The sequence below is a fragment of the Nematolebias whitei genome, chromosome 20 (assembly GCF_014905685.2).
Source record: "Nematolebias whitei isolate Nwh7 chromosome 20, NemWhi1, whole genome shotgun sequence".
NCBI classification, from domain to species: domain Eukaryota; kingdom Metazoa; phylum Chordata; class Actinopteri; order Cyprinodontiformes; family Rivulidae; genus Nematolebias; species Nematolebias whitei.
In genome coordinates this window covers 24,754,217-24,770,326 of record NC_056517.1, presented here as the reverse complement: position 1 = coordinate 24,770,326, position 16,110 = coordinate 24,754,217, and the positions used below count along the sequence as shown (strand labels likewise).

At 37.6% G+C, this 16,110-nt stretch overlaps 1 protein-coding gene across 4 annotated transcripts in view; it reads left to right on the top strand.

The window, feature by feature from the left end:
- The window catches only part of LOC119426649 (SWI/SNF-related matrix-associated actin-dependent regulator of chromatin subfamily D member 3), a 49,741-nt gene that overhangs the window by 30,227 nt on the left and 3,404 nt on the right, over positions 1-16,110 (top strand). For all 4 annotated transcript variants that reach the window (XM_037694225.1, XM_037694224.1, XM_037694227.1 and 1 more), the window contains 8 exons: positions 970-1,092; positions 1,297-1,422; positions 1,998-2,093; positions 11,309-11,410; positions 11,788-11,949; positions 13,674-13,771; positions 13,877-14,012; positions 15,987-16,109. In XM_037694225.1, the coding sequence (XP_037550153.1) occupies positions 970-1,092; positions 1,297-1,422; positions 1,998-2,093; positions 11,309-11,410; positions 11,788-11,949; positions 13,674-13,771; positions 13,877-14,012; positions 15,987-16,109 (966 nt within the window). The remainder of the gene's footprint in view (positions 1-969; positions 1,093-1,296; positions 1,423-1,997; positions 2,094-11,308; positions 11,411-11,787; positions 11,950-13,673; positions 13,772-13,876; positions 14,013-15,986; position 16,110) is intronic.

Below are 16,110 nucleotides of genomic sequence, written 5' to 3'. Positions count from 1 at the left end.
CATGCTGCTAACATTACCATGCTGCTAACAGTACCATGCTGCTAACAGTACCATGCTGCTAACAGTACCATACTGCTAACAGTACCATGCTGCCAACAGTACCATGCTGCTAGCAGTACCATGCTGCCAACAGAACCATGCTGCTAACAGAACCACTCTGCTAACATTACCATGCTGCTAACAGAACCACGGTAACAGTACCATACTGCTAACAGAACCACTCTGCTAACAGTACCATGCTGCTAACAGAACCACGGTAACAGTACCATACTGCTAACAGTACCATGCTGCCAACAGAACCATGGTGCTAACAGAACCATTCTGCTAACAGAACCACTATGCTAACAGTACCATGCTGCTAACAGTACTATGCTAACAGTACCATGGTGCTAACGGGACCATGTTGATAAGAGAACCTCACTGCCAACAGAACCACTCTGCTAATAGGACCACACTGCTGTAGATGTATTTCTTTTTCACTTTTGGCACCTTGTTTCTGTATTTTTGTTGCATGCTTTGGTATTTGTTGTTGTTTTGGCGAGTTGAGACCGTTCTTCTCATCCTCAGCATTTCTTTGCATTGTTGACCTTGTGTTGACAATAAACCTAAACATAAATCTGAACTGTAGGTACGCGCTCAATGTAAACAAAGCGCTCTGCTGAATCTGCCAAAAAAACATGTGGCCACATGACTGACCTGCGTTAGGCTGGTTGTAGTCTGTGTAGGTAAACAAAACTGATCATATATGCTGATGTATCTACAGCTAACACGTTAGCTTTAAGTGTATGTGTTAGCTATTATACAGATCATCTAACACTTAGCTGCTTTCTTTGATAACAACAAAACATATTTTTCAACACTAAGCCACGCTGGGATAGAAATAAACAAAATCTATTTTTTTTATTCAGCATCTAAAATGTGTCTGAATCAAAGTCTTAGAATGTGTTTTTTATTTTTATTTTTTTACAGATTCGGGAGCTGGTCCCAGAATCTCAGGCCTACATGGATCTGCTGGCTTTTGAGCGCAAACTGGACCAGACCATCATGCGCAAACGTGTGGACATTCAGGAAGCACTGAAGAGGCCAATGAAGGTATCAGAAATAAGAAATAATTTATCCCCGTGAACCTGTGGGCATCCTGCGAAGCTCCATCTGTAATATTTAGCATTTTCACTTTACATATTTGTAGTTTTAGTGATTTTTTTTTCATTATATTCAGCCAGTTTGATCTGATTGGTTCACTTCCACTAGTAATGTGTTATTAATTTGAGCTGTTTACTGTGCCCTTTGTGTCAGCAGCAAAAGCGTAAATTGAGGCTCTATATTTCAAACACTTTCAACCCGGCTCGACCTGACGCAGATGACTCAGATGGCAGCATTGCATCATGGGAGCTAAGAGTAGAGGGGAAGCTGCTGGATGATGTGCGTTTTATTTCTTATACTCCTCTTAGTTTATTTTTTAATACATTTATTATTTTATGTAGAATCTCTGCTCTATGTGGAGCCATGTATCTGATAGATTTATTGTTTGTCAAATGCTTTTTATTTTTTTAAATCTGTGATTCTAATTCTATGTAGTATAAAAATATGATGCATTTGTGATCCATATAGTGATGACTTTGTGCTTTATTGAAGGCTCCAAATGTGAGATGAATAAATGATAGTGAGATGAGCGTTTAGAGATGAAATGATTAGTTTTTGAGACAGAAGCTCTGATGTTTTCATCAGTGGACACTGGACAGCGTTGAGCTCAGAAACCCAAAATATTTTAGGCTAAGCTCACAGGAAGTGGACCCTGAGAATGTGTGCTGTCATATTTTTGTTCTGATCTCACTCAGCTCCTTGTGGTTTCTCACAAGTAACGATGCTAAAAGGAAAGATTTGTCATGCACACGTTTATAAATTTGCCTACGACAAGTGCATTTGTGAATGCGCTCATGAGTTTTTGATGTGGAAATGATATATGTGTGGTTATCTCCCTCTTATCTGTCTGGCAGCCCGGGAAGCAGAAAAAGAAGTTTTCTTCATTTTTTAAGAGCCTGGTGATCGAGCTGGACAAAGACCTGTACGGTCCTGACAACCATCTGGTCGAGGTCAGCACTAACAAGATCTCTGCATGACAAAACGAACATGCACCGTCTGATCATGAGCATTTGTAAATTATCAAATGTACTTTAAAATAAATGCTTCACAGGAAATTCTAATATTTTGTAATGTACTAGGCCAGCTAAAAGCTCAAAGTAGCCAAAAAATAGCTAGAAGCTAGCAGCTAATTGTATGAATGTTTATGAAGCATTCACGCTGTTGTGATCCATTTTTCTTCTGTACATTTTTCAGCATCTTTGTCGTTCCACAATTTTTGTGCTATTTCAACAAATCAAAACGTTCAGCTCGTTCAGGAGGAGCGCCATGACTTTTGGTATTGGTGCAACTTTAGCTTTTTGAAATATTTAGCTTTTTTGCCACTTTTTTTCCTCATAGAAAAAATTAATTGAGTTCATTTTACATCTTTCAAATCTTTAGCTCTGTTTACAACCTATTACTGCTCCTTTCATGTTTTGTTTTGGTTCAGCTTCTTTCAAATACCTTGTGTAAATTTCAACTTTTTTCAGCTACTTTCGGCTGATTTTTCAGCTTTGTGATCCTTTTAGATTCTTTCTGCTAACTACAACATTTTTGTGCTTCTTCTAACTTCTTTCAGCTAATTTCAGCTTTTTATACTCCTTTCAGCTTATTTATATAAGTTTCAGCTTTTTATGCTCCTTTCAGCTTATTTATACAAGTTTCAGCTTTTTATACTCCTTTCAGCTTATTTATATAAGTTTCAGCTTTTTATGCGATTTCAACTACTGTTTAGTTGCTTTATGCTAATTTGAGCATTTTCAGCTAATCCCAGATTTTTTGCAATAATTTCAACTTTTTTTTCAGCCTAATTCAGCAAAAATGTGCTCTCTCCACTTCCTTCTGGTAACTTAAGCTTCTTTTTGCAGTTTTAGCTACTTTTCAGCAATTGTTTGGGATAATTTCAGCTTTTTTTTTTCCCAGATAATTTCCTCCTTTTTTGTGCTCATTTATCATTCTTTCAATATATTTGGGCAAACATGTCCTTTCCGCTTAATTATGCTAATTTAATCTTGGTCTAACTTTTCAGCTAACTTTTTTGCATTTTTAGCGAATTTCGGCTGTTTTCATATAAATTCAAGTTTTTCATGTTAATTTCTGCAACTTTCACCCTAATTAACTTCTTTACGCTAAAATTTCAGCTTGTTATGCTCTTTGAGTTTTTTTCTGCTAATTTCAGTTTTTCCTGCTCTTTCAGTTAATATTTACCTTAATGCTAATTTTAGCTTTTTCTGCTAATTCCACTTTTTTTAAGTAGAAAATTTCAGTTCTTTCCACTTTCTTCTGGTAGTTTAAGCTTCTTTTTGCCTTTTCAGCAACTTTGAAGCTGTTGTTTTGCTAATTTCAGCTTTTTTTAGCTAATTTCCTAATTTTTGTGCTCATTTCTGCTTATTTAAACCAATTCAACAAATACGTGTTCTTTCTACTGTATTTTGTTAAGTTAGGGAAGGCATGTTCTTACCTTTCAGCTACATTTCAGAATGCTTTTCAGCTAATTTCAGCAGTTTTTTTCAGCAAGTTCTTCTACAATAAGCATTCACACTGCATTTTCACAGGAAATGCAATTTCACTAGTTGTGTTTCAGTACCTTCACATACAATATTTTTGTAAGTAAAAAATATTTGAAAACAATACAAGTTACAAAAACATCTATCTCTTGAATGAGCTGAACGTTTTGACATTTGAGTGGCTAAATAAGTAATTACACTGCTAAAACCCAGCAGAAAAATTAAAACAGGAAAGTGATGGTGTGAATGCTGAATCATCGTTCAAACAACAGTTTTTGAGCAAATCCTCAACTTGTAATGTTAAAAGGTGACTCAAAAAGTGCCGAGTGCTTTGTGATGAAGAAGCGCAATAAAAAAGATAAATTGCACAGCTCCTCATTAACATTTTACAATTGTTAACTGCCGTCTGTCCTCACATCCTGTGCAGTCAAGCGGGGTCTTTTATGTCTCTGCTGTTTGTTTTTTATTTTGCTATAAATTGACTAGAGCAATAAACCTGAGCCCAAATCTTCACTCGGTCTGATTGCACTTTTAATAATAAAAAAGATTCAAACAGGCAGAATTGGTCTGATCTGTGCTTCACCTCCTCTGTTTAACTGAAACTCGACATATTTCAGAGCAGGAAAACTAACGGTTGCACTCCTTACCCTTAAGTGAGGTTCTGATATTGCCCATTACAACACTGGCAAAAGTTTAAATTAACAGGACAATGTTTTAATTAAAATAAGTCACATTCTTGCTGATAAATGAGTTGGAAAACTGTCTTTAAATATGAAAACACAGAGAGGAGGTGGTCATTCTGACACCATGAGGCTCCTGGCAGTGTCGAGGAAGTCAAGAAATAGTTCAGAGAATAACACCCCCTGAAAACCACAGCTTATTATTCTTTTCACTTCAGTAGATGTAAATGTGAAACAAAGCACATCTGGCTGCACATAAGTCTAGAAGCAGAACAACCGTTTTCTGTATACTGCTGACTTTACTGACAATGATTTGTAAGGTTAAAAAGATGTAAAAGACTGTTTTTGGTTGTTTAAAGGGCACTTTGACTACCTGCACATGTTAGTCTTATGCTGTTTAAGTTGTTGTTTGTGACATAAAAACTCCTTACTTGAAAAATAATATGCTTTTACTTTTTTTTTTTTTTTTTTAACCTAAGGATGTCCCAATTATTCTATGTATTCTGGGTTGATGATGTACATCGTTGTACTGGAGACTAAAACACAGGGAGTCAAGACTAAAAGCTGTAACGTGACAATAAAGTTACATTTTATTTTAGTACTTGTGTACAATATATGGGTTGAAACAACCAACTTGTAATGTTCAATTTATTGACTCTGGAGCTAGCACTATGTATTGGCTTTGGCGCTAATGCTATTAGCTACTGAGTTAACGTGATATATGCGTATTAGCTCTGAAGCTAAAACTATTTGCTCTTGAACTAACACTATTAGCTCTAGAGCTAACGTCATATACAGTATATATTAGCACTGGAGCTAACGTTGTATATGTTAGCTCTGAAGCTAATGCTATTTGCTCCTGATCTAACACTATTAGATCTGGGTCTAACATCATACAGTTGTCCCTCATTTATCACAGGGGATCCATACCCTGAAGACCCGCGATAACTGAAAAACCGTGAATTAGGAATATTAGTACAAGTATTCTGATGCATGCTCAATAATCCAGGTAGAAAAATCTAAAAAATTTAAGTTTGGTCCTCTGGACATTCAAAAAACAAAACAAACAAACAAACAAAATGTAGAAATGTTTCGTCTTTCATCCGAAAGACTTCAGTCTGAGGTGCTGTATTCAGCTCATAGCTATTTATAGAAGACTGAGCTGAATACAGCACCTCAGACTGAAGAAGTCTTTCAGATGAAAGATGAAACATTTTTACATTTTTGTTTTGGTTTTTTGAATGTCCAGAGGACCAGACTTAACTTTTTTAGATTTTTCTACCTGGATTATTGAGCATGCATCAGGATATCTATATTTAAAATTCTATTTTTTTTTTTTTCATCATTTGATGTATTTGCACTCATTGTGGTTTTGTTTCTTGTATACAAATTATTTTTAATTAGCTTTGAATTAAAGTTTAGCTTTAATTTAAAGTGTAATGCTTGTTTTGTGATTTGTACATCTGTGGGTTAGAATAATGTTGAAACAAAGGCTGTCTCTTCTTTAAACATGTTTGAGGGAAATATGAGAGATTCAATAATTTTGTCTTTTTATAATAAAATCAAAGGGAAAACAGGATTTCACGATAAAGCCAGCACAGTTTATTTATTTTTAAACTTCACTGATAAAAAAAACTTATTTTATATATAAAATGTAAAAAAAAAAAAAAAAACGTTTCCACCCCTCGTCCCTCCATCCCGGTCCTCCCGCCTGCCAGGGCTCAAATCCGGCCTTTGTGAGCAGGCGAGCCCGGGGCTCGGGGTCCGGCCTCGCGGTCTTCAACGGCTCGGCAGCTCGTATGATCCTCTGTGGTGACACCACTCGCTCGAATTTTATAGTCGGTCACCAAACACAAAATACACCTGGACTTCAGAATTAAATACGGCGTTGTCATTATTGTTTTTAAAATCTTTAAAATAGATCCAGCCGCTGCTCCGCATCCAGAGAAATTGCAAATGCAGCTCAGTGAAAAGTTTCTGAGATCCAGTGACTCCTCCCCCTGACCAATCAGAGTCCTGCATTCACGTTTGGTCCCGACTCAGATCTGCTGAGCTCGCTCGGTCCCACCAGAGAAGCAGGGACGAAAAGATGTCCTGAATCAGCCTCAAATCAGCTAAATATACTAGCTAAAGGGCTGGTGCAAAAGGGTTCTTTCTGTGGCGGGCTGAGCAGAGTTGGGGCTTATTAGGGGCGGTGCAAAAGGGGCAAAGCTTGTTTGGATTGTGTGTAACAGCTGGGTCAGCACATGCTTCTTTAACATATTAAACAGTACTACAGCATGGTGATAAAAGTCTGGTTTCATTAAAGCTCATCCAGTGGTTCATGAGATGTTTTGCTAACAGACACAGGCAGAGATATTTAGGCTTTTGGCCACAAACATGGATTTTAGAAAATGTTTTAGAAACTTGAACCATGTTTCTATAAAGATATTATCTAAAATATCAAACTGTTCCTCCAATGAGCTGCGTGCTTGTTACTACAAGTTCACCTCGTTTGTTTCACAACCAAACGGCGTGCTTCCTGGACAATTTGTTCCATTACCAGTAAGGAGCTTTTATATGCTGCATTAATCACTGAATTGGACTTTACAACCATATAGTCAAGGTCAGTGACGGCTTCTTTCTGTGAAAATCCCCATTTTGTCATGTTTGGCTAAATCTTAAGGAACAATGATCCCATCTCGCCTGCCCCTCGTTATGTTCCCGGTGGGTAAATGTTAAATGGAACAGACCGAGTCTCTCTTCTGGTACAATGGCAGAATGTGGAGGCTTTTTTTTTTTTTTAATTTTATTTCCAGCGCGCAAGGTTGTTTAAAACATGCACGCTGCTTTCCTATTATAAACAACCGGCAGCTGCCCTTCACTTTGTGAAATGTTCTGGCGTTTAAAAAAATCCACTTCAGGAGATTCAGAGCGAAAATTATGGCCTCTCAAGGTTCCTCTTTTTGAGAGAGTCTTTTACCCCGACGCTCAGGTGCTTCTCTTTGAGCAGCTTTCAATCAAAAGAATTCATTTTCTACCTTGAGGTGCATTCAGTGTTTAATCTGTTCTGAGCGAGTCAGAAACACTGCACTTCTCAGCGACTCTGCGTAATGTGCTTTTGTTACTGACGGATAAAATAAAGATTTAAATAACGTCTGTATGGAAAGGATGAGCTAAAACGGAATCTTCTGGAAACCGATGCACGTTTTTTTTTATTTTATTATATATTTTTAACAACCGTCTTGTTCAGAGTCGATGCAGGCTGCTTTGCAGAAATGATGGCAGTCTTCGGATAAATGCATGTCACATGACTAAATTTTAAACAAAGATTTAATGTCATCTGTTGTCGTTCTGAGTATTTGTATGACTCTCGGCTACTACCACACCAAGTTTTATCTCAGTGTCTCTAAAATTGACTTTTTTTGTTTGTTAAAACTGACATTCAGCTACTTTTTTGCTTTGAAAACATCAGCAATGGCCACACTGGTTGTTTTTGCCAACACTATTTGAAAATTTCTCTTTTTTTAACGTTAGTTCTCCTTTAATTGTCTCTCATTGACATTCAGCTAATTTAATAAACTTATTTTGGTTTCATACTCCCGTCAAAAGGCAGGACGTATTATACAGTAGTATAACTTTGTTCATATGTCCATAAACTTTTTTGTGCTGCCCATAACTTCTGATCCACTAAAGAGAATTTAACAAAACTTGATACACGTTGCGTAATCATTTTATCACCACAGCTTCAAGGTCAAGTCAACAATCAAGGTCAAAGGTTATGTGAGATCTTTGTAGATGAACGTATTGTGTGCCACATGCAATACTTTTATTAATTCTTCTTATTGCAGATATTTTTACCAAACGGTGCTCTCTGCCAAGATGAGTGCAAGACCCACAATTGACATTTATCAGTGCTGAATCTCCAGTGTTACAATCTGCATTTAAATGTAAAAAATAGATATATATCTACTATTTTTGACTTTATGAATCAAAAACATCGTTACTATCATCGACTTAGCTGTTAAGAATGAAAGAGCATCACTACTATTAATTGTGACTGAAACGGCATGAAGAACAGGCTAAAAATAGCCGAAAGAAGCTCACACGAAGGTTCTTTAAATAAACTAGAGATTGCATTTCCTGTGAAAATGCAGTGTGAATGCTTATTGCTAAAGAACTTGTTGAGAAACAGCTGAAATTAGCTAAAAACAACTGCTGAATTGTAGCTGAAATGAAAGAACAAGCCTTAATTGGCAGAAGAAAGCAGAAAGAACACTTTTGTGCTGAATTTGGTTTAAATGAGCAGAAGTCAGCACACATGTTAGGAAATTAGCTAAAAAAAAGCTGAAAGTAGCTGAAAAGTCAGAAAGAAGCTTAAACTGTCAGAAGGAAGTAAAAATAGCTTAAATAAGCTTAACAAGTGTGGAATTAGCTGAAAAGGCTTTTTTGCATTAAAACAGCTAAATAGTAGCTAAAATAGAAGAAAAAGCTGAAACTAGCAGAAAAAAGCTGAAAGGAGCATAACAAGTTGAAATTACCGTGAAGAAGTTAATTAGGTTGAAAGTAGCAAAAATTACCATGAGAAACTTTAACTTATTTGAAAACGGCTGAAGAAAAAAGCAGAAAGAGCACACATTTGCTCAATTAGGCTGAAAGGAGCAGAAATGAGCCCAATAAAGTGAAATTTATCTGGAAAAAGCTGAAGTTACAAAGAAAAAAACTGCTGAAAAGTAGCTAAAAAGGCAGAAAGAAGCTTAAATACCCAGAAGGAAGTAGAGAAAACACATTTTTCCCGAATTAAGCTTAAAAAAGTTTAAATGACTGCAAAAATTGTGGAATTAGCTAAAAATGCTAAAATTGGCATAAAACAGTTGCCATATTTAACGCCGTACCCGTCGCACCGCCCTATAAGTCAAATCAGTTCAAATATGTCTAATAAAGTGGGAAAATTCAGAAATACGTCACTTCGCCGTATACGTTGCATCTATTATGTGTCAACCGCTGACCACCCGGAAATGTAGGCCGAACCTGGAAATGTGGGCAGAACCTGGAAATGTGGGCAGAACCTGGAAATGTGGGCCGGTGTTGTGCCAAAAATCGATTGGCTGCCAAATGGGGACCGCGGGAGTGTGCACGGGAGGACTTTAACAAGAATTTAACAAGATTAACACTTAAAAACAATTAGTTGTTTGCTCATAATTATAGCAAAGGTGTGTTTCAGTTGAACTTTTCCTTAATAAATGCACTTTGACGGTTGAATCAGCTGCATTTTCAAAAGTCAATACGTGGAAACAGGAATGCGCAGAGGGCGACTCGCTGTGCATTTCTTCGAAATTTAACAAGATTAACACCTAAAACAATTATTTGTTTGCTCGACTTTATAGCAAAGGTGTGTCTCAGTTAAACTTTTACTTAATAAATGTACTTTAACGGTCAAATCAGCTGCATTTCATCTGGGTGGCGCAGCACAATTGAGCTGATTTGACGGTTGCTACAGGCAGATGACGGTGGCGGTCTTTGGCAAGCTGATTGTGTCATTAATAACTACTTTTGCCTATTACATGATACAACGGCATGCCTTACAGCTCGACTGCCATCTAGCGGCTGAAAATGGTAGTGTTCTAAATTTTCAGTCAGAATGAATGAAAACAGTCATATCTCAGCCAAAAAAAATGTTTATAAATATGGGAAAAAAAATCCATAAATACGTTGCTTCAACCTACTGTATAAGTCACAGGGAATGAAATAATGCACACACAAAAAACACGACTTATAGGGCGAAAAATACGGTAAAAAGTAGCTGAAATAGCAGAAAAAGCTAAACTTGCTGAAATAAGCTGAAAGGAGCATACAAGCTGAAATTAGCAGAAAGAAGTTGGAAAAAAGTTAAAATTTGCAGAAGGAAGCTGAAAGAAGCTGAAGCAGAACAAAATGTGAAAGGAGCAGTAAAAGGTTGTAAACAGATCTAAAGATCTGAAGGAGGTAAAATGAGCTCAGTTCATTTTCTATGAGAAAAAAAGTGGCAGAAAAGGCTAAATATTTCAAAAAGCTAAAGCTGCACCAATACCTAAAGTCATAGCAAGATTGTCCTGAAAGAGCTGAACGTTTTGATTTATGATTTGTTGAAATAGCTTGAAAACTGCAGGACGAGAAAGATGCCGAAAAACGTACAGAAGATAAATGGATCACAATAGTGTGAATGCTTCATAAGCGTCCATACAATAAAGAAGATATGAATATTAGGAGCAACGTTCTGAGCTGAACAATAGATTTTATTCTGAGTTGCTTGGCACAAGAGGTTGTAATGGGCTGGCCTTTCTAACTGAGAAAATTGTGACAATCTGATAAATCAGGGGCTCATTATAGTTTGAACCAAAGTGTTGGAAAAATTTAAACTGACAAGGATAAAAAATATATTAAAAACCTTTCTTGTGAGAACAAAAAGGTTTGTTTTAAACTGCAGGGTCTAATTCTTTTCTCAGGCCTGGAAAATTTAACCACAATTTATGTGATGGTTATAAATAAACAAAATCTTTAAGTTATTATTGAGCTGTCAGCGTTCGGCTAGAAACAAACTGATCCTTTTCAAGTTTGAGAGTATAGCCACTAAGTAGTGGATTTATGAAAAATATGAAATGTCTTTGCTTCATTTTACCACTTCCCGCTACAGTTTTTTTTTCCTGTTTAGTTTATTTTTTGTGAGGTAAAATAAAAATAAAAAAACTGAATGTGGTCTAACCTTTTGGAGAAAAGAATATAGATTCAGCAGGAATGAAAACAATCTGTTTTGGCTGATTAATAAATTGGTGTTGTGCTAAAATCTACGCCCCTACAATATCTGAGGCCAAGTTTGGAATCCATACACTAATTTTGAAGACTGAGCGCTGTGTCCATTGGATAAGAAGAAATAGTTATCTTTTGAAAAGCAGCAGATAAGTTCAGAACTTTATTATAAACTGTATATTGCACGATTCTGAACAGAACGCCTATTCAGTGATGTCGCTCTTTTCTTTATAGTGGCACCGCACCTCCACCACCCAGGAGACGGACGGGTTCCAGGTGAAGCGACCAGGAGACGTGAGCGTGCGCTGCACTCTGCTGCTGATGCTGGACTACCAGGTGAGGGCGCAGTGCCACCGTGCAACAAACCTCTCAAGTCTCTCAGGAACATGGGCTTCACTCTAAACTAGGCCCAACCCTGGTCCTTGCGGAACACCATCCTGCATGTTTTTATTGCTTCAACACACCTGATTCAGTGATTTGATTACTTCCTCAAGCTCTGCAGGAGCCTGTGAATCACCCATTTATTCAAATCACCAGGGAAGCAACTAAAACATGCAGGATGGCGTTCCTCAAGGACCAGAGTTGGGAACCATTGGCTTACAGAAACATCACAGAGTATTTTAAACTGTGTGAAACCATGTCTGTGATATATGCTGGATGATAAAACAGGGTCTGATGTGGCCAACCATGATGGGATTCTGTTGTCTCCGCAGCCCCCCCAGTTCAAACTGGACCTCCGTCTGGCTCGCCTGCTTGGCATTCACACTCAGACTCGCTCCTGCATCATCCAGGCGCTCTGGCAGTACGTGAAGACCAACAAGCTGCAGGACTCCCATGACAAGGAGTACATCAACTGTGACAAGTACTTCCAACAGGTGCAGGAATCTGGTTGTTACAATACCACCATGAACAGGAGTTTACTGGGAATTATGAACTATTCAGCTTTTAATTTGGTTTGCCTATTTATTGTTGCTTCCAGATGTTTAGTGAAATTTCAGTCATTCGTTTCTCAAAACGTTTGCCTCAGTCAGGAAGTGTGCTGTGACTTTTATTTTTGTAACTTTGATACTTTTTGAATTACTTAGCTTTATTTACTTACATTTTCCCCATGTAAATACCCCAAGCTCTCATCAATTCATTGCTTTTAGCTGTCTTGCTCATTTTATGTATTTATTTTTTAAACGTTATTTATACAGGTAGTCTCATTGAGTCACAAGGACTCATTTTCAAGTGAGACCTGTTTTGGGAGCAGATGGTGGGGTTAAGAGCCTTGCTCAAGGGCCCAGAGTGGGACAAATGTGGGTGCTTCACCTTTCCCACCCACATTTTGATGTTGCCGGTCTGGAAAGTCGAACCTGCGACTTTCCGATCACAGACCCACCTTCTCTAACCTCTGTGCCACCACTCTTCTCCCTTTTAGCTATGGCTTTGCTCATTTTAGCATTTAGCTATGGTTTTACCAGTTTTAGCTTTTAGCTATGGCTTTGCTCATTTTAGCATTTAGCTATGGTTTTGCCTGTTTTAGCTTTTAGCTACAGCTTTGCTTGTTTTAGCATTTAGCTATGGTTTTACCAGTTTCAGCTTTTAGCTACTGTCTTGCTCATTTTAGCATTTAGCAATTGTTTTACCAGTTTTAGCTTTTAGCTATGGCTTTGCTCGTTTTAGTATGTAGCTATGGTTTTGCCAGTTTTAGCTTTTAGCTACAGCTTTGTTTGTTTTAGCATTTAGCTATGGTTTTAGCAGTTTTAGCTTTTAGCTACTGTCTTGCTCATTTTAGCATTTAGCAGTGGTTTTACCAGTTTTAGATTTTAGCTATGGCTTTGCTCATTTTAGCATGTAGCTATGGTTTTGCCAGTTTTAGCTTTTAGCTACAGCTTTGCTCGTTTTAGCATTTAGCTATGGTTTTGCCAGTTTTAGCTTTTAGCCACTGTCTTGCTCCTTTTAGCATTGAGCCATGGTTTTACCAGTTAGCTTTTAGCTACGGCTTTGCTCAAAGAAAAGGTTTGACACGTTTTTCAACTCAACAAGGTAATTTAAAACGAGCTAAAGTGAAAATCTGAAAATTCCCATCCAAAGTATCTGTAAAGGTTCTGTTTCTTATAAAACTATCTCAAACCATATTTTGCATGTTTCACTTCAGCCTGTGAGCTGAACTGACCTGAAGTCCAGCAACAACATCCTGAACGACTCAGAATCCAAACCAGAATGTTTAAAAGCAAATGTCTCACAGAAAATGAAAACTATGACGACTTTTTGTGATTTTGTGCAACTCTTCTCTGAATCTCCAGTCTTCACTCTTTTGATCACATAAATCTTAAATTACATAAACTCCAGGTTTTTATGGCCACATTTGCTATTCAAACAAAAGGCTGAATATTTTCACTCAGCCACTCATATATTGTCATTTTAATTTAATATAGGGTGTAAATGATCATCCAAGCATTGTATTATGGTTTGTATTTACATTTTACTAACAAAGGTAATTCTCTCCCATGACACCAATCAACAATCCTTCACTTTTAGCTGGTTTTGAATTAGCATTTAGTGTTTGTACCTTAAAGGTTAATTTCTAAAAGTAATTTTTTCCACTTTAAAACAGATTTTTGACTGCCCTCGCCTGAAGTTCTCTGAGATCCCTCAGCGCCTCACTAACCTCCTCCTGCCGCCTGACCCCATCGTCATTAACCACGTCATCAGGTAAATCCTCCCCCTTTGGCTGCAGAGATGCTGAGTCTCTAATTAAAACGATTTCATGAAAGCTTCTTTCTAATCCCTTTTGCTTTGCTTTGCTTTTCCGTCCAGCGTGGACCCCAACGATCAGAAGAAGACGGCGTGCTACGACATCGACGTGGAGGTTGAAGACCCCCTGAAGAGCCAGATGAGCAGCTTCCTCCTCTCCACCGCCAACCAGCAGGAAATCGCCTCGCTCGACAACAAGGTGAGATCGTCTCTGAGTGTCACGTCCACAAAGTGTCACGTCCGTAAAATGTCCCACAGAGGAGATGAAACATGAGATCAATGGAGTTTACAGTGGTCCTTTGACACCCCCACAATAAGTGAAAAACCACCAAGTAGAAACGTTATATTTATTTTACTATTTATATATTGTAAGGCTTTATAAACCGTTCCCACACTCTTACAATGTTCTAAACTCTTAAACCTACGTAATTTTAACAACATACTTATATGTACTGTACAGTACTTCAAAATGTTATATGGTACTAAACAGCTGGAAGTCCGGTTCTGGTCCAGTTCTGATTGGCTCCTTGCAGCTGTTGAGCACCAGACACTTTTGGAAAGAGCCGGACCTTTGGAGAGCCAGCACAAAACGACACGAGCCGACAAGCTGCTCTCGGATTGACCGAGTCTGGAAGTCCGGTTCTGGTCCAATTCCTGGTCGCTTCTGATCGGCGCTCTGCATCCACATAGCGCCGACGTCACTATAAATATGGACCAAATTTTTTGGATTGGATCAAAACTTTCCCGCCATTTCAGCAGAAAGCAACGGCTGGAAGCACTGTTGCTTCTGGGTAATGTAGTTTTTTTGACTGGCGATACAGTGTAGGCTTATTGAGAGAAAACTACAAAATGGCGGCGCCTGTCTGAAGTATTTTATTTTTTCGTTAACTTTTTACTGTCCCAATCACGTGAGTAATATTAAAGTTGACAATCGTGTGTTGGGTAAAATTTTATTTTTCTGTCATGTCCAATTTTACTTTGACAATCCGTAAAAAAACGAGTCCACAAAAGTGGAACTGCGAAGTAATGAGGGACTACTGTATTGTGGATTATTTAATGACAAAGCTGCTTTTCTGCTGCTCTTCACTGATGTATGTTGAAGATTTTAATGTTTGACAAATGTTCTTTTACTTCTAAATTTTTTTATAACTTTATGTTATATAAATTTAATCTAAATGTAAAATCGTGTCTGTAGCTATCGTTTGAGCTTCTCCCAGGAATTAAGGCCTTCTAGATATTTTTCCTTCATAACAAGGCGCTTTTTAAAAATTTTATTAGTTTAAGTCTTTTACTTTAGGTTCCTCCATGAGAAAAGTAATTCTAAATTAATAAAAGTTTCCAGAAAGTTAGAAATGAGACTGAGATTAAAACCTAAAGTTAATAATTGATTGTTTGACGATCGGTCTGGCCTAAAACACAAATTCAAACAGCCACACATCTGTAGAAAATGTTTATTATGAACAGATTTTAACTCCTTTGCTGCTAACATTTAAAAAAAATCTCTGCTGCGTTTCTCAAAAAATAAATTGTTTATTAAAAGCACATGAATTGTTCTTTGTAACACATTTTACAGACTGATAAATAAGTGGAAGGGACCACAAGGTCTGCAGTACTGATAAACTACAAAGCTTTTTCTGTAATTTTTTGTTTTAATTAGTCTTTTATTAATCAGATTTCTTGGTTTCTTAGTGTTACGGTTTATCTTTCACCTTTTCTGTCAAGCTTCAGACTTATTGTTAACATTTACGTCATTTTTCTTGTTTTATTTTGAAAACTTGGCTCTTCTCATGTGAAACTAACATCATCAGTCACTCAGTGAAGTCAGGTTTGTTTCTACAGTACGTTTACAAAAAACAACAGCAACATATTAAATATCTAATAACTCCTTATGTTCTGCATGGTCTTTAACTTTTGGACAAACCATAGATGTGTTTGAAAACAGACGTTTAATGAGGAAGTTCTGCTTTTGTTCATGCAGTAGATGTTCTGTTTCATGTCACGTTCTGTATTTACCTCCTGCTCTTAAACTCCTCCTCAGGACAGAAGAGTTTTTAGGAACATAACGAGTCCCGTGACGGGACCTGGAGACCTTCATGTGTTTCCTACATGAGCTCTCTCCTACACACTCCGTCACCAGCGGAGGTTTTAATTAGATGTCTGGATTTTTCCCCAGATCCACGAGACCATCGAGTCCATCAACCAGCTGAAGATCCAGCGGGACTTCATGCTCAGCTTCTCCAGAGATCCCAAAGGCTACATCCAGGACTGGCTCAAATCCCAGAGCCGAGACCTCAAGG